The 22206-nt window shown below is 40.6% G+C and overlaps 1 protein-coding gene across 7 annotated transcripts; it reads left to right on the forward strand.

Annotated features, from left to right (window-relative positions):
- Window positions 1–1382: 1382 nt before the first annotated feature.
- On the forward strand, window positions 1383–21720 carry PLEKHS1 (pleckstrin homology domain containing S1). 7 transcript variants are annotated; one of them, XM_016146357.2, is made up of 16 exons: window positions 1383–1464; window positions 2419–2716; window positions 3409–3538; window positions 4414–4515; window positions 4706–4752; window positions 7158–7246; window positions 7337–7443; window positions 8054–8188; window positions 9555–9630; window positions 10533–10652; window positions 12436–12561; window positions 14672–14778; window positions 15262–15468; window positions 16270–16374; window positions 17597–17732; window positions 20267–21720. In XM_016146357.2, exons 5-16 carry the CDS (start codon window positions 4725–4727, stop codon window positions 20438–20440), a joined length of 1410 nt encoding a protein of 469 aa, XP_016001843.2. In that variant the 5' UTR covers window positions 1383–1464; window positions 2419–2716; window positions 3409–3538; window positions 4414–4515; window positions 4706–4724; the 3' UTR covers window positions 20441–21720. The 7 variants fall into 7 exon arrangements, with proteins under 7 accessions (XP_016001843.2, XP_016001848.2, XP_016001846.2 ...); XM_016146362.2 differs by having other exon boundaries at window positions 15262–15426; XM_016146358.2 differs by having other exon boundaries at window positions 1409–1464; window positions 2351–2716.
- The last annotated feature ends 486 nt before the right edge of the window (window positions 21721–22206 follow it).

Consider the following 22206-nt stretch of genomic DNA (forward strand, 5'->3'; position numbering starts at 1 on the left):
TCTGTATTATTGATTTATAGAAATCCTTTCCAAAGAAACACAATTTTGAAGCAATTTTTCCTCTCTCCTTTTTTGGTTAGGTCATTGGATTATGACGATGGGCTCTCGGTAGCATTATAGTTCCCAGGTAAGGGGAGATTAGCACAATCATGTTATGAACTACTTAGAGCAATAACTAGTAATACCTGGTTAAAGACCAAATATAAAACTACTAAAGATTATTTCCAGAGTAGTCAAATGCTGACCCCCAAGAAACATCCAAGGAAATACATTCCAAGAAATTATTTTTCCCAAATCAGGCAAAACCTGTCCTGTTCAGGAAATGAATTATAAATTAATCATTTCTGCATGTCTAAAGTTCAGCTAGGCTTTTTAGGTAAAGGAATCAATAATATCTATACCCTCCATAGAGTGCAAAAGGGAAAAACAGAGAAATAACCTTTGTCGAATGTTTACCATATATCAAGCACTGTGCTACACGCTTTTTATATATAAAATCTTACTCAATTTTAAAAAGATCCTGTGAGGTCAACATTATCTATTCTATTTGGCAGATGAGGAAACACACTCAGAAAACTTAAGTAACTAGCCAAAACCTCTCAATGAATACCTGGCAGAGTAGGTTCAAACTCAATTATACTAATGAAAACAAAGATTAAAGTTATGTATTTTCACTTCTAAAGATGATCTAAGAAAATAAAATGCATTAGCCATTTCCTCTTTCCCTCTAAAAAAAATTTTTTTAATATAAATGAAAATATATCTAAAGTCCTTTGGTGGCCAGATAGCACTCAGCAAGCAGGTCTAAGAATGGCCATTCATAGCAGCCTACTTATTTTTAGGTGTTTTTGGGTGGCTGTGAAGAAGAGCCTACCTAACGCAATTTCATTATGGGTAAATAAGCATATCTTCCCGCAGCCCCTTGCCATGTACAAATGTGTTGGAGAAGCCCGGCTTTTGTTTCCTTATCTGGCATAAAGGAATCCTTCCTACTATCCTCAGGAGGGCATGGCGGGATGGATATGGATGGGAGGGAAGCGAGGGAATTGTTTCAATGGCAGTCACAGCAAGAGGTCAGGGAAGAGCTGGCACTGTTCTCAATAGGAGTCATTGTGACTATGGTCTAAAGTCTGAAGTTTTTTTAAAATTTATTTCCTTTTATTTTTTTTGTTGTTGTTGTTGCTACACAGCTAGAATGCCAAGAGAGGTTCTGTGCCAAGCCACAGGAAGAATAAAACCCAGGGACTTCCCCTGAGAGATCAGCTTTCTTTTCAACTTGGGGCAAGAATAAAATCTGTCCTAAGATAGAAGTCTAGGGACTTCCTGTTTGTTCACATTTCAAACAAAGCTTATGCATAAATCCTCACCTTGGCACTCAGAGCTCAGAGTGAGCAGGGGCGCACTCAGGAGACCCAGAGGCAGGGCACTTTGCTGAGAACTGAACCAGTAACCACCTGGCTTTCAGTAAGTACCATTTGGTGTGACTAGTTTGGGTTCTCAAAGCTGTGGCGATCTGGCAGCTTAACCAAGCAAAATTGCTGGTATGGGCTCTTTATTCATAATCTTCGTGGGCTATACGGTCAATGAGAAACAGGACCTCTTGGTATCACAATCATCAAATCTCAAATGACATTACAACGATCAGGTTAGGCAACAAGGATAGTGAGTAGATTCTCCTGAATGAGCACAAAGGGCTAAATCGGAAAGGCTTTTTTTTTTTTTTTGCTGTTGTTTGGGGACAATGACAAGAAATGCAAGCAAAACTATGGAAAGATTTAATTCTTCCTTCTTAGATAGGAGGAAGAGCAAAGTAGTTCAGACACCAGCTCTCAAGATAGGATTCTGACTCTGCTTCTTTTTAATTATATAATCAAAGACAAATTGCTTGATATCTCTGGTAAGTTTCCTCATCTGTAAAATGGATCATTATAAAAAGAGTGTAAGCTTTATAATATTGTTAGGTGATATATATATATTTAAATAAGAATAAGAATCTATATATATATAATATGTAAGTTTTCTTACATGATATAAGCAAACTTTATGTAATAGATTTCATACATGTGTATGTATATATTGGATTTCATATGTAATATAAAATTTATGTAGATGATATAAATATATATTATACATGAAATCTAGTTATGTACATATATACATGAAATCCATTATATACATATATGTGAAATCTATTTTACATGCTTTTAGAAGCGCCTGAAATGTAATAAGTACTCTAAATAAATGCTAGTTACTATTAAACGATTATAGAATCATGGAATAGCTGAGCTAGAAATGACCTAACAAACCATATTTATTAAGCACCTAATAGATACTAAATGCTCTCTACTAGATTATCCAAAGCAATGCTGACAGCAATCCTGTGAAGGTGGTAATTTTATCACTTGCATCTGTACTCAGGATCACATCTCGCACAACTGATGGAGGTGACACTTAAATCCAGATTCCAGAGTTAGCACTTCAAACCAGGTATCCCCAGCCTCTGGGCTGCGGCTGTTAGGAACCGGGCCATGCAGGAGGTGAGCGGCAGGCCAGCGAGCACAGCTTCATCGGTATCTGCAGCCGCTCCCCAGCACTAGCATCACCGCCTCAGCTCCACCTCAGATCATCAGGCAGCACCTTTTTGCTGCCAAAAAGGTTGGGGACCGCTGCTCCGAACTACCGCACCCTACTGCCACATCTGTCATCTCATTTTGTGGTGAGTGAGGAAAAGAGGAAAGAGTGGTCCCTACATGTGACTTCGGAGCCTTTCACAGACATTGGAAATGTCCTTTAAAGATCTTTGCCATCCACGATGTGCAGGTAGTGCAGATGTAGCTGGGAGTGTCCCGTGATCATCAGTGTGGTGCCGTGTGGGGCTCTGCCAGGGGACCTAGCACGTCACCTCACTGCACCTCTACCCAATGCAGCTTTTCACTTGTAAAACGACCTGCCTCATAGGACAGCTCGGAGATACCAAAGCAATAATCATTGCAGACATATTTGATAATCTGTAAAGGCTTTACAAAGAATTGTTTTATCTAGGGAAAAAAAAAAGAAGTTTGGCTTTTTAAACATAGAGCTTACTGTACACACACAGCTTTAAAATATCTCGCCCTCAGCTGATCTCTCCTGCACCCTTCTGAACTCCTCTGACCTTTGAGCACCATCACTCACCAGCCTAAATGCCCTTTGGGAAGGGGTGGCCACTTCCCACGTGGATGGATGGAGGGAAGGGCAATGGGCTGAAAACCACTGGTCCCAATTCTATTTCAGTCCGTGAAATCCTACAACTGGAAAGAACCTAATGGATTTGACACAAGACTTCAGGGGTAAATTGTTTTAAAAATGTCCATGTCATTTTGAGGGTGAATAAGTCTTAGGTAGGTTCTATTCCTCTTTCTTGTACAGAATTGCTCTTCCAGGGAAGAGGAGGTTTGACCCTGGTGGCCTGACACCTTTCCCACGCATTCCAGCTCACCTCACAGAACTAAGTGTGCCCCTTACACCAAGCAAGGGCTAAGGACACAAGTTCTTCAAGGTATGCCTTAAGACACCCCAGCAAGGTCTGATTTGCTATTTCATTTTTTATTGTTGTTATTCGTTCAAATAATCAGTATCATTAGTATATAGGGATATCTGAATAGAGAAAACCTTTCTCTGGTCAGGAAAGGTGTGAGTGAGTCAGGGTCCAGGAAAACCCCACTGGCCTTTAAATAGTTTCCACATGCTTCTGACAAATCACCAAAAGTAGAACCTGTGGTCTTAACCTTAAGATTTTCATCTGTTTTTAAAAAATAGATATATAAATATGTATGATTTAAAAATTGCTGTGAGTCATTTATGCCTTAAAAGGAGGGAATGAGTTTATCAGGAAGAAAAAGAGAAATCATACTAAGCCGATGAATGGCAAAAGTCCCTTGGTCTCCATCCATTTTCCGGGAACTGTCCTGGGGACTGCCCTGTTCAGTGCTTCCTTCTATTGTGAGAGTCTTATTAATTCAAGGTAAATATTGGTCACCAACACATGCCTATTCTAAAGACCTCACCTGCCCCAAGGCCCTTCACCCTGTGGGATTCCCCTTCTCTCAGCGCCCCGTAATGGGCATGGGTCACTGGCAGAGCTGCCCAGGAAAGGACTCTCCTTTCAGAGTTAGTTTCACTATGTCAGCCTCAGCCCCAGAGTCAGGCAGCCTTGGGGACGAGCCGCCCAGGTAGCTGAGGCCATTTAAATACAGGGTATGCCCTGGTCCTCGCTCTTAGATTTCCCTCTGGAGAAAGTGAGTTCCTGGCATGAAGATGGACTTATGTGGCTCTTCCTTTTGGCCAGAAATACTTTCTCAGTTACATTCGCTCCGTAGCCGACCTGCCCTCTGCCCTGTTCTTAACTCCTCCTTCTTGGTGTTGCTCCCCTAGGTGTTCTCTTATCAGAGTCAGTTCTGGACCAGACGCAGACAAAGTCCAGGGAAGACAGCTTCTTCTGTCATCCTGGCAACACCTCTAAAGAACTGCCGCTCGGTAAGCACTGCTTGGAAGAGTCCCTGTTGCTGAGTGGCGACCATCAGCCTGGGGCAGGGGGCGGGAGGAGGTAGATGACCCATCTCATCGACATGCATGATTTTCCTCCTGATACTTGATGATCAGCTGGCTAATCAGTGAAGCATGCTGTTGTTTGGGGACTAACGACACTTATTATTCTTTTTGACAGGTAAGGAAAGATAGCCACTATGGAACCGAAACCTCAGAAAATTCCAGGTATTCAAGGGGCATACTCTCAGAAGGAAAAAGCTTTTTTGTTGAAAATAATGGAAAATTCTCATCCAGCTAACCAGGATACATGTAGAAGATGGTTTTCGTGGGGATAACAGGTGGCATTCTGGGACAATGATTCTTGCTTTGAAGAATGTAGCAGAGGCTATTGGATTCAGCTAATGATTTCGTAAGAGCTCACCTATCTAGAAACTTGGCATTTTCTGATTTTCACGGTCCAAATGTTCCATTTTTTGCTTGGAGATGATACTCACAACAAACTATAGCCCAGAAAGGACAGTGGAGGGTTTCCTTAATTTCGTATGAAATTTCTCACTTGGAAAACCTTTCTAAATTGTCTTCAAAGCTTATTATGGGGGTAGCTCCAGGTGTAGTATTCAGATGTTCTTGCTCATGCTTACGTAGGCATTGCAAGTGAGTAGATAGAAGAGCTGAGTTTAAGATGAAGTAATTTAGAAATGAAATACTTCAATCCAATTCAATATTTGTTTAAATATTTATTTAAAGCATCCGTCACTAGTAAGTCACTGTGCTTCATACTACAGAAGACACAGATGAACTTATAAGAGCCACTGTTCTCCTAGAGTTAATAATTCATGGGGAAGTTAAGATAAGCACATGCAATCAGGCTGTGCTAGGAATCGTGACCTAGGTGCGCAGGGCTATGGGGATCTGAAGAAGAGAAAGCATATAAGTAGCTGTCATTGAGATTTCGAAAGGAGTTGTATTGAATCTGTAGATGTGGACCTAAGTTCATTATTTTTTGCATATGGATATCCAGTTGTTTCAATGTCATTTATTGAAATGGTTAACCTTTCTCTATCGCATTGCCTTTGCATCTTTGTCAAAAATCAGTTTTTCATACATGCATGGATTTATTTCTAGACTATCTATTTTGTTCCCATTGCTACATTTGCCCATCTTTTTCCATGTTGTTTTAGTTACTACGGCTTTATAGTAGTTCTTAAAATCAGGTACCGTTAGTGTTCTAATTTTTTTTTTCAGTTATTTTGACTATTCCAGGCACTTGGCATTTTCATACGAATTTTAGAATCTCCTTGTCAATTTTAAGATTCTGTTAATTGCATAGAATGTCATTAAAGTCTTCTAAGACCAAATTTTCACAAAATAGCGACATTTACTGACCCCTCTAAATTGAACGCCACCAAAGAGGGTCTCTATTACAGGCAGATTGAAGACTGGTTTATTCTGTAGATGACTAAGTCTAAAGTTTCCTCTATTTTTAAATCATTCTACCCTTCGGCGAGTCCCACTGTGTGCCGGGCCCAGTCCTGAGAGTGTCCCGTGCATTAACCCTTTCAGTCCTCACCACAAGTCTGCGAGGTCCGTGCCGCTGCCTCCATTTTAAGACGAAGATGCTGAGGCAAATTTAGTGATTCAAGGCGCTCTATACAGATTCGTTCAGTAAACAAATCTGTGAATTTGTCCAAGGCCACACCAACTACTAAAGGAGTTGAAACGTATTGCTATAAGGTTTCCTTCTGTTTTTCTTTTCTTTTTCTTTCTTTTTTTTTTTTTAGAGGGGTGGGGGCGGAGGGCCGAGGAGCAGGCAGAGATGCTGCAGGATGGGAGGAAGAGGAGGTGAGGACCTCTGCCTCGGAATTGTTGGGTACCAGCATAATGGCCCCATCAGCTGCCTTACCTAATCCTAATTCTGTTTTCACCGAATAAAAAAGTTCTAAATCTTTAGTAAACGCTGCCTTTTCCCAAATCAAGAACAAACTACAAGCATAGCCCGGATGTGAAAGCAAAACCAACCAAGCTCTTTAAAAAAAAAAAAAAAAAAAAAAAATTTTAAATAACATTAGTTGTGTTTTCTAAATAATGGATGTAGTTTATATTTCTTCTAGACATTTTGGAAAATGTAGGAAAAATATCAAAACTGCATATAATCGCAGCACTTGCAAGGAAGCATTTAACATTTCCGTAACCATTTCTGCTGCCTCATTTTCAACAGCAGGTGGTTTCGCTTTAGTTTGCTAAGCCAAAGGGCAAGACAGAATTATCATGCTCCTTGGCTGGCTCATCAACAGGAATGGAGACAAGCCTTAGCTCTCATCTAGAGAGCCAGCAAAGTGCTCCAGAAACAGAGAACCAAAAAGGTGTGCCCTGCATTAAGGTGCAGACAGATGTGAGCTGAATTAAGGTACTTCTAAATGTCGTCTGAATAAAGGTTCCTGCTGTGGATGAATAAGAATCACACACTTGGTCTTTGGGTCCTTTGTTTTCCTGGACTATTATAGATGTTCTTTTCCATAACTGAATAATCTGAAGACTTTTCCAGAGGTAAACAATGTTTTCCAATTGAAGCAGTTCTTTTCAGAAATTTACAGGGAACAAACTGAGTCCTGTTCACTTTCTTTTATTAGGCAAACAATTTACATATTATTATGAAAATGAAGTCTGCAAACAAGATTACTTTATTAAATCACCACCTCCTCAGCTTTTCACTTCTGTGGTAAGTATTCACTATGATTTAACAAGCCTCCCACCAGCCTTTCTCTTCCTCTGAGATTTAACTGAGATGCCGAATGTTTTAATTTTTCAGACCTCCTGGAAAAAGCGGTTTTTTATTTTGTCAAGGCATGGGGAAAAGGGATTTAGTCTTTCCTATTACAAAGACCATCATCGCCGAGGTTCCATTGAAATCGATCGGTGTGTATCCAATCAAGAAAAAGTTTATGACAATAAATATTAATAGGTTGCATGCAAATTGAAATTAATGTCATAGAAAGAAGCAAGGGCTTCACATTTATATTTGTTGCTAAAAAGAAGGTAAAATGGGGAACATTTAAGTAACAGATAGCTAAATAATTATTTCATATTGTATATTTTAGTTGATAAATCATTAATTAATAAGTGTTTCATTACAAAAGACTTTGATTTACTTAATGCATGGATAAGGGAAAGCAAACGAAGTTATCATTTCATAAAGCCAAATAGATTGTTAAAAAAAGATTTAGGTTGGCTATTTTTGTCTTCTCTTTAAGAAATTATGTACCAAAAAATTAGAAAACAGGATAATCGTGGAATTAAAAATCCAACTGAAATAGAAATTTTCAAATTAAGTTTCATGCTGGTCAAAGTATCTTCAATGATGAATGAGATTTAAACTTATTTTCTAAAATGATGAGCTAGTTTTCAAAACGTTGATCAAGCAGATCTAAAGTTTTATTCAATTTGAATCCTAACATAAAATGTTAGTCAGTTTTCTTCCTAAGTTTGTATTTGCATCTGTTTAATACTCTATGTTTGTAACTCACAGAACTTCCAGCGTAGAAGTTGGCATAAGCAGCCATGAAAAACTGCAGACTGTACAGAAGATGTTTAAATGCCACATGGATGAGGTGATGTCCATCAAAACGACTACCAGGGAATACTTCCTCATTGGCCATGACAGGCGAGTAGTAATATAACACAGTGTCTCCTGTGTGCAGAACAAAAAGCAAACAGGAACATTTTAAACCAATGAATAATAAACATGTTTGGAACAGAAAACCCTGGTTACAACCTTAAACACCATCTTGGCAGCCTTCGTTATTTGTCAAAATACCTTGAAAAGTCACAAGATTCATTCCCTAGGGCTTCCATAACAAGGTACCACTAAATGGGTGGCTTAAAACAATGGAAAGTTGTATTCTTACTGTTTCGGAGGCTGAGTCCAAAGTCAAGGTGCCAGGGCCATGCTCATGCTGAACCCGTAGGGAAGATCTGCTCCTGGCCTCCCTTCTAACTTCTGGAAGTCCTTGCCTCTCAGCAGCATAACTACAGTCTTCATATGGCCTTCTCCCTGTGTGCATGTCTCTGTGTGCAAATTTCCCCTTTTTATAAGGACACGAGTCCTATTGGATTAGGATTTCGCCCTCGTTCAGTATGACCCTGCCTTAACAAATCACGTCTGTAACCTGACCCAGTTTCCAAATTAGATCACATTCTGAGGTCCTGGGGATTGAGACTTCAATATATAAATTTTTGGTGGCACTCAATTCAGCCCACAACAGCCAACATCACCCCAGATGCATACACCATGCATACCAATACACGAACATCTGTAGGAACTACATGTATTGGTGGTGGTGGTGGGGGGGGGGGGTTATGCTCATCCTTGAAAAGGTCCTCAGTTTTAAAAAAGGGGCTCCTGGTGCTAACAAAGGTGCCTAGCGGATTCTGCCTAGGTGATTACCTGCTTGACAGAGAGGCTCCAGTGGAGGGGAAGCTGTGTGGAGGAGTGAGCGAGTACAGAAGCCAAAGTATGAAGAAACTCCATGTTTCCCATCGATCCAGAGCGGAAAAGCTTTCTTTTTAAATTGTCATAAGGGTCAACAGAAAAGAAGATGTGATTAATGCACATTTTCTAACACATTCTTCATAAACACATCCACTCCCTCAATTGAGGGAGGCACACCTGGATAGCTACTCAACACTGGCGCTGACAGGTTACCCGGCTCGCTTAAGCACACAAAAGAAATTGGTGTCAAAGCCAGAAGCTCCGAACTCTGCAATTACTACTGTTATTTTCTACTTTTCTTCCCATTTCTCTGAGCTTTCCTCACAGAGGTGTCATGAGGGTTAATTCTAGTGTGCAAGTGTGGAGGTGGCGAGGAGCCAGTGGGTCATTTAAGCGACTTAGAAAAAAATCTTTAATTTCCCAATACCTGTTCCCACTGCTTGTTCTAACCTTTATAAAAAGAATTCTTTTCTAGTTCAAAAGGAGCGCAGGCACTATTGTTGCCACATGCCAGCCAAACATTTATTCCTATCAACAGGGAGAAGATTAAAGACTGGGTCTCCTTCATGTCATCATTTTGCTCGGATATAAAAGCAGCACACCAGAATACAGAGGTGACTCTCCATCACTAATAAAATAACAGGGCACCTGAACACAGCCCTCTTTCATGAGGAAAACAATCATAGCTTTTTTTTTTTTTTTTTACCTCCTTAGCAACTGGCATTAATACAAGGAATAAATAAGTGAGAAATGTACATCCTTGTTATTTTTATGACTAACAACGGAGGAAAAAAATACTTTTGTGCTTTGTAGGAGAGCTAACCTACAGACACTTCAGATTTTCATTATTGGGGCAGGAGGAGTGAAAATTAACTATGGCATTTTTTTTGAAACAACAGCTGAAACTATAGTATTTTCCATCATTGTTATCCAAGGTACATAACAGCTACCTTTCAAATGACTAAGTCTAGGGTGGTCTCTATAAAAATGCTTTTCGTTTATCTTGCATTTTCAAAATAATATCTCTTTAATGTAAGAGCTAATAACTTTGTTTTTCATTTATTTCCTAAGAACCTTTGCTAATTTACGCAAGTCCTTTCTTAGGGCAGACCTTTATACATGAAATTTTGGTCTCCAGATATCGTTTTGACATGTTTTCTAGGTCGTTCTATGCATCCAGCGAAAGCAGAGGCCAGGGAGGAGGGGAAAGCAAGGCATGTCTACCAGTTGACTCGAATGATTAGAACAAAGGAGTGGGTGCAGAGGGCTACGGGGTTTAAAAGATAGGTTGAGGGAAGTTTGGGGCATCTCCGAAGGCCACAATGATAGTCCTCGAGGGTTTAGAAACAGAAGAGGGACACGGTACCTCATGTTACAGTGAGAGAATGCTGGCCGTCAGTATAAACGTTAGCGGTGAAAGGCAGGAGGCAGGGAGCTCAGTGACGAGGCTGTTGCTTCATTCCAGACATGAAATCAACTGTGCCTGATTCCAATATTCTTTTTTTTTTTTTATAAGCGGAAGATACTCTCATTGGTTGGTAAAAGACCCTCTTCAGACCCCAACCCTCTCCTTGGTCATTCCAGCATATCAGAGGCTGACTGCTTCCCAGCATCAAGAAATCATCCTCCAGACCTGGTAATCAGACTCTCCTCATTTTCTCTTAGGATGCCATGTCTAGGAGTCAGCTGATGGCTCAAAAGTCTTTCTAATGTATTTGACATCTTCCTCAAAATTAAACCCGCCATAAGAATGATTCTTAGCCCTAAGTGTTTATCCTGTATTGAGTCTGTTTACCATACCACAGATGAGCCTTACTGCTTGCCCTGCTCATTTCTAGATAGATTCATTCCTTTTGAATGCTCCTCAACATACATCTGGGCATGTTGGGAGGATTCCCCCCAGCTAAACAAAAGCCTGAGTGGCAACCTTTTTCTTCTTCTCACACACAAGGCACAGATCGCCCCTGTAAAAATGTTCCCCAAATACCGCTTGATTTCCTGCCATATCATCTCTACTCCTCAGGCAAAATCAGAGTTTTTATTCATTTCTTTCATTTTCCCAGATCAGTCTTGCTTCTCCTCACATGCATACATGTGTGTGGCTTCATCTTCATTCTAATGAACTCTATTTGAGGAAAAAAATACAACTGCCCTCTTGAAAGTGATGTGTAATTATATTCTCAGCACTCTCGGATTTGCGATCTTCCCAACTTGGGATATTATCAATAAATGGGTTGAGTCTTTTTTTCTTCTGCTATAAATACTTGTCTGTCCCTAGAGAGGTAACCACTGGTTCTCCCTTCTCTCTGGGGACCAGGCACGTCTTAATATGGCATAGCCACCTGTTTTATCTAGTTGGGAGCTCTCCAACTATTTTAAAAGCATTTTGTAGCTTATCGAAATCACCAGGCCAAACACCTCATTTGATATTTGTAAGAAAGGTGGCAGGAAACAGGGTTGGGAAAACTAACCCTTTTCAGTAAATGCCTCTTGCTTTTCACTCATGATACCCCTTCTTCCCAAAGATAATGTTACTGGTTGTCTTATTTTTTCAAACTATGTATTCCAATCCAGCAGTTTTTTAATCAGTTCCAGCTAAGAGTACCATCTGCCTTGTTTGGATCTGTTGTTGTTGTTATTGTTGAAATTAAGTTAGAATCCTTCTTTATTCCCAACTCAGCATGATCTGGATCCATGAGCCTGGAGCTAAAAAATGAATGCAACTCAAATGCATCTTTTTTTTTTTTTTAATCACTTTTTTTCAAGGACTTCCTAGAGAACATTCAGGGTTTTTTCAAACCCCCCTGCTCTCAGGCATTGTTCTTAGAAGAATTAAATTATACTATAACAATTTTCCTGCCACGTAAAGCCACTACTTTAGTAGAATATATTGGGAGGACGAGCAGTAATTGGTTGAACTTAGATCACCCTGAATTCTATAATTTATTCTATCACATGATCAGCACTACCAAAGTGCATAGCTATGAAAACAATAGAAGCAAGTGAGCAGAACACAAAAGAGAAATATTGAGCAAGAAGAGGAAAGTTGCAGTTCCTTAACTCTGGACTAATTACCTTCTCAGATGGCACTGGGTGAAAACTAGAAAAATATGGAGGTGGAGGACTCTGGCGGAGCTTAGTAACTTAGAGTACCACCCACCGGGCAGAAACATTTGTTCTGAGTTACAAATCCCAATCATAGAGAAAAGCCTGAAAGATGAGCTCATAGTTTGACATCATCAGTGGTGACCCAAATTCAAGAGGCAAATTCAAGTCCAATGGGCTTCTAGATAGAACCTTGGAAGATCCTCTGATCATCTCAACCCAATTAATCTATTATGGCTTTCCCAGAAAGCATATGGTTTAATTCTGTCTCTTGCAAAGAAAATCAGTCATTCTGTCTTCATCTCTTTATTCAGCATTTAATGGAAAAAAGTTCTCCAGGACTCAGACGAGCTCATCTATCACATGACTTCTCACTGGAGACCACTCAAGATACAGAAGAGGAGAGTCATTATATTAGTCCTCGAAGTCTGCTTTTAGAGGTAACGCCTTCATTCATCAATCATTCATTCCTTCTGCAAATATCTGCTGCACCTCTGCTAGGCACTGTTCTTGGGGCTGTGGGTTGGTTCAGTGGAACACAGATCAGCGAGTCAGACACAGGTGATGTGTTAAGGAGCCAATCATGATATAAGGCAGAACAGACTCTATGCTGAAGAAAGATGCTTATAAAATTCCTGGAGTGCATGAAGGGTTTGAAGCTAGGGGAACTGACTTCCAGACTGAAGACCAGGGAAGGTTCCATGGAGGCGACATTCAACTTCACTTGATAGTTAAAATTTGGACTTGGAGGGGTTGACTTGGGGAGTCTTTCTGCATTCTGGGCAGAAACAATAATGTGAGCACAAGTCCTTAGTTGGTAAATGGTGTAGCATGTATCAACCAGACTATTGAGCAGTTGGAAGCCCCCACTGAGTGCCTTCTGTGCACTAGATGCGGTAGTGTGCTAGGCGTGATGCTACAATCCAGGACCTTACATCACTCTGCCCTCAGAGCTCACAGTCCTCTCAGTTACCACATGGTGATGCTACACAAGAAGTATGGGCAAAGAGTTGTGGAAGAAATAGAAAAAGAACAGATTTTCTCTCTTCACTGGAGTCAGGGAAGGCTTCAGAGACAAAATACCATTTGATATACATATGGTGAATGATTCAGTTGGACCATAACCTAGAGCGAGTGAATGGCATGGTGGAGAAAATGACAGAAAAAGGAGTCAGACCGTGATAGGGCTTGAATGCCAAGCTGACTTCATCCTTCAGTCAGCACAGGGACAATAATGGCTTCTGAGATGGGAAATGGCAAAACCCAAATTATCTTCCAGTACTATTAACCCAGCAGATATTTTAGGTGGACGATAGAGAGAAGAGAATGGAAATGGAAGGTAAGAAGACAAAATTAGGGGGAGGGAGGCTGCAGCATTTTCCAAAGTGGGAGTTTTCTATAAGATAGTGACTTGTGTTCATATAAAGGAGACATTCTGGGATCAAATAAGTTCCAGAAACACCAAATTAAAGTAAGTTAAACAAGCTTTGTAACTGCCGAATTTTCAGAGTCTTTGGCATGCAATGAAGCATTATAAATTGCCAAGTAGGATATAACACACAGCATTTCCCAAGCTCATTGACCACAGGACCTTTCTTTCACCAAAATATTTTCATGCCAGTGTTCCCTGGAACGTAATAATGGCAACCAGCCTTTTATGACAGTTCAAACAACCAGTTGGTTGTACTGAGCAGTAGTTATATAACTGGGATTTGTTAGGTATTTCATGGGATGAAAAATGTAGTCAGGCAGATAAAACTAAGATAAAAGACCATTAAAAAAAAAAAAGACCCCCAAATTTTTGAGTACAAAACGGTGCCATAGAAGTTCAGAGAAGGAAGAGATTGGCAGTGGCTAAAGTGGTCAGAGGAGGCTGTGGGACCTTGGCCAGGACTGAACACAACTTCATTAGGCAGAAGAGAAATAGGGCGTTCCTGGTGAAGGAGACAGCCTGATGGTGGGCATTAGAAGAGTGCCGTTTGCGGGTCTGTAGTGGGGAGACTGGCTTCACTGGAATGAAGTGTTCCAATTATGGATTAATTTGTTAGGTAGGTAATAGAAAGCCCTGGGGTTTTTGAGCAATCATTGCCTCAAATGACTGTCTCAATTCTGAGGCGCTAATTGAGAGCTTCTCCAGGGAGGACCCCTCCAGCCACCAGAAATAACCTGGGCCACCTGTGATCATAGTGGCCTGAGGCCAGTTTTGCACTGTGTCAGGGTCTTTGACCCAGACAAGGTGGCATGATTCTACAGTAGCACTGTTTGGGAAAAAGAGTTCTTGTCATTAAGTGGCTAGTGATGAAACAGAGAAATAAAATCAATGTGGTCCAAAAGAACACTTGTATCAGAGTCATGGAGAATGCAAGAGAAGAAAAGGGACTTTGAATCTGCCAAAGCTTTACTGGGTCAGTCCCTCAGAATGAGCACAACTGTTCATCTAATGGCAAATGTGTTTCCTATTTCAGGACCCAGAACCATCATGTAGGGTATAAAAAGGTGCTTGGCTTATTGGTAGACTTTCATCCTTACGTCTACTTCTCTTGTCTATAGTTGGATAACATTATTGCTTCTGGTGATTCTGGTGAACCCACTACACCTGATAGTCCAGACCAGGTCTCCGAGAGAGCTGAGGGTCATTACATGTCAATGGAATCCTGGTAAGTAAAACTGCCATATTTTTAAAACTGATTTCAGCTAATATACAATTACAGAAAATTACTGTTGATGTATTTATACAAAAGCATTACCATAGACCAAGTGCTACACATTATTCAGCAATCTCAAAACAAGAAAAAGTGAGAATTGGTTTCTCCATCCACAGAAAGCCATCAGCGACATCCTCAGGACATTTTTCTATCTCCTGGGGAAGTTATTTTCTATTTTTCATTTATGTCCCTCATACTCTCACTTGTCTCCCAACCTGCCCAATGGTAGGGGGTTATTTTGACTCCATATTCACTTTTAGATGGAAAGTTTGTTGGATTTGATTCTAACTGTGGCTGCGATTCTGATGGGTGGATGTACTTCAAAACCTTGTTAGTTTTCATGTGGCTGTTAGCTGCTTAAATCTGATTTGCACACTTCAGAAAGTTGTAAATAGACGTGCTAAAAATGGGTTTGTTTCATTTCTTATAATCTAGCTTTTTTGAAGAGACAACCAATGACTCTGCTGATAGCAAAGAGGAATCCCAGACGCTTTCTGAGAGACAGAATGAGGGGCTTCACCTGCAAGAACAAGGCTCAGGAAGTGACTCACGTCTTTCACCTGCCAAAACAGAAGCACAGACCACGAATGACAAAACTGGGTCGGCCTCACTAACACTCGTGCAATTGTCTATATTAATCAAGTAAAGTTTTAATTTCTAAAGCTTTCTGGGTCCTTAGAGCAAGGCAGTCTTACTTTCTAACTCAGAATTCGAACTTTAAAGCAGTTCCTAAAAATCTCCAAGTCAATCAAGAATCTGACCAGCTCCCCCTCCTCACTGATGTGGTGACGATGCATAGTGAGTAATAGAGTTGGAAGCAAAGTGGTCCACCCCCCCCCCGCCCCCCGCCTCCAACACACACACACACCCGCCCCCAGGGCTGTGGGTAAAATTCTCAAATACTTTTGAAAATTCCTCCTCGACTAGTCTTTAATGTCCTGGAACTTCGGATTACACTGATATGGGGAGAATGTCACCCAGCTTTACTGTTAAAATTATGGGCATGCGAGTCATATGAGGTTTGATGCTAGACTAGGAGGAGAAGGAGTCTTAGGTTTTTAAGTGATGCCAAGAGTGTTCGATGAGATTATTCTCAATTTTAACTCTTTCCAGTGTCTTTTATGGAATCATTTCCAGTGGATAAATATGCAAAGTGATATGACCTGATATGGATAGTTATATAATCAATTTAGTCCATTTTTTCTTCCTTCCCAATGTCTACCACATACTACCACTTACTGTGAGGGGTGGAGGAAGGCATTAATGGGCATTTTCAACAATTTAAATTCATATTTTTCTCCAAATGTTTTGGACAATCTTTAACTGGAAAATACATCTTATCTATAGGAGGCCAAAGTCTATTCAAAAAGTACAGTTCGGAGCCAGAGACTTTTGTGATTTTTGAGAGCCTGATGTGATTTTTATAAATGTCTTATCTCGTAGTAACAACATCCCTGATGAAAGCCAAGTGGAGAAACTGAACTTGTTCCTTTCTCCTGCTGACATCATAAATTATTTGGGTCTCGTAGAAGCTGCAGGACAGATCTGGTAAGTTGGAGATCTGAGGGTTATTGATTATCAGTTGGGACTGGAAGATATGAAGACAACAACTATACCTTTGAAACACTGTCTTGGACTGTCTTGTCATATTGCTCTTGTCACAAAAGGTCTTTGATGGAGGTAGAAATGGGGTATTTTATGGGAAAGTCAGCAGGGAGGTGGGTGAATACAGGAAGACCCGAAAGTCCAAGAAGGAGCAAATTTCTGATTTTTTAATGATGAGGAAAAGTGGGATGGATTATGTATGGTCTAAGGAAATTATCCCAATCAATGAACAATGAATATATGTGAATAAATGAAGTTAGCGAAGTCAACAAGAATCTAAGACCTAAAAGAAAAAGGACTACCGGGGTTTAAACTTCCAGACATCAGCTAAAATCCTGCTGGTCAGACACCAAAGACTGGGTAGGAGAGAATTTTCTTAAAACGATTGCTGTTTATTTGACTCTACATTCTTTTAAAGATATAATTCCTTTTGATGGAAGGTTACATTTTTACAAGAGAAGAAAGCCTTTTAATGTAAAGTAAGTGTCACACACCATTTGTCTTCTAAGTTCTGTAAGAGGGCAAGAAACATAAAGTCATTTTTCCACATTTCCCACAATCTAAGGCTCAATAAATACTTGATTAAAATTGTGGACCTCTCTGTGCCCGAGCTTGCTCATTTATTAACTCATTTATTTGTTCATTAGCTGTAATCATTATGTGCTCACTTTCAGTAAATACTTATTAGGCACTTTTTGTTTACTTGGAGCTGTAGTGTTATAAAAAATATTTTTTTAAGGTGGTACCAAATTTCTGGTGTCTCATAACTTGGTGCAAAAGACAACCACATAAATAGGTAAACATAAAATGCATTTTATTTGAATATACAGTAAGTGAGGTGTTCGCAGATTGCAATAGAAGCTTGGGGGCACGAAAGATTAATTAAAATGAAGGAAGTGGGCCCGCGGAGGGTTTTGTAGAGGCGGGGCGCTGGGAGGCTTTGCAGGAAGGTTCCTGCTCCCACAGCAGTGATAGAGGAAAGAATATCCCAGACAGAAAAAGGTGTCTGACTACTTCAGATCTGGTGCAATGTAGCTAAAGAAAGCAGTGTCAGGAACAATGGGGTAGATTAGAGTGAAGGGCCCCCCCTGCGTCCCCACCAGGGTCCTGCACGGCCAGTGAGCACGGTCTCACACAGGTGCTGTTTGCCGTGTCTCCCTTGCAGTGTGGCTCAGTGGAAAGGCCCCCCACGCCTGGGATGCTTGTTTTGTCACGGAGATCACCTTTTGGCCGTGAATGATTTGAAGCCCCATAACCTGGAGGAGGTCTCCTTGTTCCTCAGCCGGTGCATCCAGAGAGAAGTAAGTCCTGCTAACTGGCGCTGGATCACACTGATTTGGGGAGCGTGTCACCCTCGTCGGGGCTCTGTCCAGAGCAAGTCAGTGCCAGAGGGAACGAGACCAAGGTCTTTGATGGAGTCCGAACAGCACTCTGAACACAAATGGGACTCTTTGGTCCTCCGCCACCAAGTGTCAATAAGAGAATAAGAAGTGTAAGCAACACTTTGTAAAATACGTGTAAATAGCAAGAATGTTATTTTAGAGGACCTCTCAAAATTCTTTCATGTAAAGTAATTTTGGAGAGAGCACTAGGCTAGGAGACCGAACAGCTGGGTTCAGAAACTCAGATGCAGCTCGATGTGGCAAAAAGAGCTCGCACTGTAATCAGACTAACTCAGGGTTTGATGCACGTCCTTTAACCAATTTGCGTCTCAATTTTCTCTAATGTAAAATCGGGGATAGTAATAACACTAGATATTGGTGGGTTAAATGCGATCTTATACAGAATGAGCTTCCAGCAGTGACTGGCACATCTAAGGGCTCGGTTTGGTTATTATTATTTTGCTTCTTTTGCCGTTGGCTGAGGAGTGTTGGACAAGTTCACCTTTTTAAGCCTCGGTTTCCTCCTCTCAGAAATCGGCACAGCCATACCTTCCTCACAAAGTTATGGCGAGAGTTAAAATATGCACGTGTGTACTGAGGATGTGTGTTTTTAAAGGGCTAGCCACGGTTCTGCCCATTCCTACAATCTCCGCATTGTTCATTCCTTCCCTTGTCTATTTTTATTTCTGACGAGCCACATGACCTGGAAAAAATCCCTTCCATTTCTGGGCATCGGTTTCTTCTCTCTAAAGTGAGAAATTTGTTTTTCAAACCGTGCTGCTTGGCCCCTGAAAATGGGACAGGAGGAGAGGAGAGGAAGGGGACAGTGTGTGAGGCTTTGACCGAAACACTCTACGTTTATCATTTATCTCTTTCAAATGTTGGACAGTTAGGTCTACTTGAGACACAACTTGTTGCTTTAAAATTTCTGAAAACCACTGTGTAAGGTGATCTCTTAAATTTCTTCCAGCACTGAGCTTTTATGATTATATATGTCTTATCTCTTCTGTATCACAGAATAACCTTGTTGGTTAGACAAATTGTACAAATCTAATTATCTAAATGGGGAAACCCAGTAAGGATGAATGAATTGTCTCGGATACATAACTCATTAGTGACGGAGCAAGGGCTCATGCGTTTATTCATTCACTTGCTCACTTACCACTTATCGACCACCTACTGTATGCTGGATACTGTGCTAGCTCATAGAGCTATAAACATGGATGGCCTCAGCCCAAGCTTAAAGAGCTCCTAGGTTAGTGGATGAAACAGGCATGTCATACGCCAGTTATAACGTAGTGTGTGCCTTGAGGTACGAAGAGAGGGCCATGGGCATAGGGGAGGAATGGAGTAAATCTATTTGAGAGGGGCCAGAAAGTTGTCTCGGAGAGGGGACCTTTGGTTTGTGTTTTGAAGACTAGGTTAGGAGTTGTGGGGTGGAAAAGAGGTAGCTTTTAGGGTCCCAGTTCAACAATCTGGTAGCTATAGTTCATCTTTCAAAGACCCCCACGGGGGCCAAGTGTTCAATGTAACCCTCTGAACCCTTTGGAAAGTTACAAACAATGCCCTGACCCACAGATCCAAGTGTCACCTCTGAAGCCAAGAGGAGGATTTGGTTCTGGGAAGAGATCCAAGAAAAGGATTTTTGCCTGGGCGTCGCTGACTGCAGTAATCAAGACTGCCTTTTTAAATTGTCCCCTGCTTGGGAGGGGACAACAGCATTTCTCCTGTGCTCATTCCGCCTGCACCTTTTCTTCTGAATAACAACCGGAAGCTACTGAGAAACATGGGGTGTTCGACAACATGATTACCTGGAAGATCAAAAATATCCTCTACTTTCCCAGCCTCACCATTCCTAACTTATTTCTTGATGTTAAAATGGATACCCAGTCCTTTTTGAAAATTCAAAGAGCTGGTCCCTGGGAGGGAAAAGTATTGGAAGAGGGAAGATATAGAATAGGTTCACTTCCCTTCGTTGAGAATGACATTGAGTGGAGAGGAGTAGGAGTTCGGGGAGGGGGTGGGTAGGCGCAGTGAGAGGAAAAAATGTGAGATTTGCAAAGGAGGGCCAGGAGATGCTAGATTGCAGGAGAAACACCTCGAACTTCAATTTCCTCCCCTATTTTATTAGCGACTGGTCCTGTCTTGGAGCTTATTTCAGTTCTCTAGTTTTAAGAGGCTTTTTAATTCTTGATACAAATGGGACCATTGGGCACCAAGGATGATGTTTGGATCCAGCCGGTGGATGCCACAGCCAGGGGATGCCGGAGAATAAAAATCCACCTTCCACCCGAATGCGCAAGTCATCCCAGCGTCTTTTGTCCAGAGATTATAGTTCGTCACAGGATTTTCTTCAAAACCGTTTTCAAAGGATATGAATGAGGACAGACTGAGAACAAACGACCCTAAGGATAATTTTTAGTGTTATAATTTTCTTCTTTCTTCTGTTTCAGAAAATAAAACTCACCATCGGCCGGATCCCAAATTCAGAGAAATTCCACGCGATAGCCTGTACATGCCCCTTAAAATACCAAAGTGTTGTACCTTTTCAACCGGATGAGTCTGAACCAGAGAGAGCACTGAAGAGGAGTCCAGCCATAAAAAAGGGTCATCAGAAAAAGAACTGAAAAGTAACATGCTAGAATCCACACCCCGTACTGGGCTCTGCCACTTATTTGCTGTGTGACGTGAGGCCAGTCAGCACCCTCTCTGAATTTTCACATCTTCATCTCGACAATGCGGATAATTGTGCCCTCTCTGGCTATTGCGTCAGGAATGTGGAGAGGGCCAAGTGGGATAATGACAATGGGACACAGTGAAAACAGAAGGCCTTATCTGAGACTTTGTCCCAAACACCACAAACAGAGACTGGGTAAGTTTCTCATCAAACACATGTTGTGTGTTCTGTGAGGTCGTGGTCCACACAATCCCTTCTTTGTCAGAGAACATACATTTGGAAATATTCATTCTGGGAAGGCAAGATTCCCAAGAGAGATGTGATACTGTATCAGCCTTCCCAAACACCTCCTGCTGCTTGTCATGCCCGTAGTCCAGAATGCTGGGACAGAACGGCCTGTTGGATTCAATAATTGTCTTGCTTTCTTAAAGACCCAGGAACTATTTTGGAAGTCATAGCATTTTTAGGTCACATCCAACAAAGATCTGCTTGCTCTACAAATAACAAGAGAACTACTTAGCACTTTTAAGTTTGGAAGATCTTAACTAATTGATGCATTAACTGATTGATTCTGGAAGACCCCCCAAAATAAATAAATAATTAAATATTTTTTTATAAATAGGAAAACAAAAGCAGAGTTCAAGGATTAATCAAATCCAGGAATGTCAGTGCAAAAGGGGGCTTCGGAACATTGTCATTTTGCATGGGAAGAAATTAAGGCCTCGAATGTTTGATGATATACTTTCTTCATGGCTCCTAGTTTCATAGATGTTTAGTGGCAGAACCAAGAGTCTCAAACCAGCCCTGAGAAACTGGTGTCCTGATCCTTATTTCGTACTTGCATTTAGGATTGTAAAGACCCTCAGCACATATAAGAGACATCCAAATACAGTTCATTTTCTTTTATCCAGATTGTACAGAAAGTGTTAAAATGTTTCATTTACGTGCCCTATTAAACCTACTGTTTTATTTTTAAAGGTGAATTGGAGTTATGACTCTGCTTTTTTTCCAGTTTTATTGTGATGTAATTGACGTATAACATTATATGAGTGTAAGGTTCACAACAAAATGATTTGATATATGTATATTGACTTACTCTTCCTATTTCTGGAAATTTATCCTACAGAAATACTCAAATAAGTATACAGATATATTTGAAAAAAAAAGTTCAGGGTAGCATTGTTTGTAATAAAAAAAATTGGGGGGAAGGAGGAATTGCTTAATTATGATGACTTCACATAATTGAACACTCCAAAGATGTTAAAAGTTTTGCATGTACGGTTATGGACAGATGTTTACTCTATATTAAGAATGAAAGAAGCAAGTTGCAGTCCAGTAGGTATAACATTGTCCCATTTTGCAAAAATAAATTATTGGTGTTTTTGTATATAAAATTTCCCCAACCCTAATTAAGAGGAGGAATCCCCACCTCACAGTTTCATTGGGAGGTTTAAGTGGATGATATATGTACAGCACGTAACATTGCCTGATGCCTGTGAGCACTCATTAAATGTTAGTTATGCTGCTGCTGCTCTGACAATACTTCAAGTCTAGAAGAATATACAGCAAATCATTAATAAGAGTCTTCTCTGGGAAGTAGGATAGGGCTTGGCCAATATAAGGAGGCATTTCTATAGTGTTAAAATTTTTTCTTTTCTTTTCTTTTGCAATGAGCATGTATCACTTTTATCGCTATTTATAAAAATAAATAGAAGT

This window comes from Rousettus aegyptiacus, unplaced genomic scaffold, assembly GCF_014176215.1.
Source record: "Rousettus aegyptiacus isolate mRouAeg1 unplaced genomic scaffold, mRouAeg1.p scaffold_m13_p_6, whole genome shotgun sequence".
Lineage (NCBI taxonomy): Eukaryota > Metazoa > Chordata > Mammalia > Chiroptera > Pteropodidae > Rousettus > Rousettus aegyptiacus.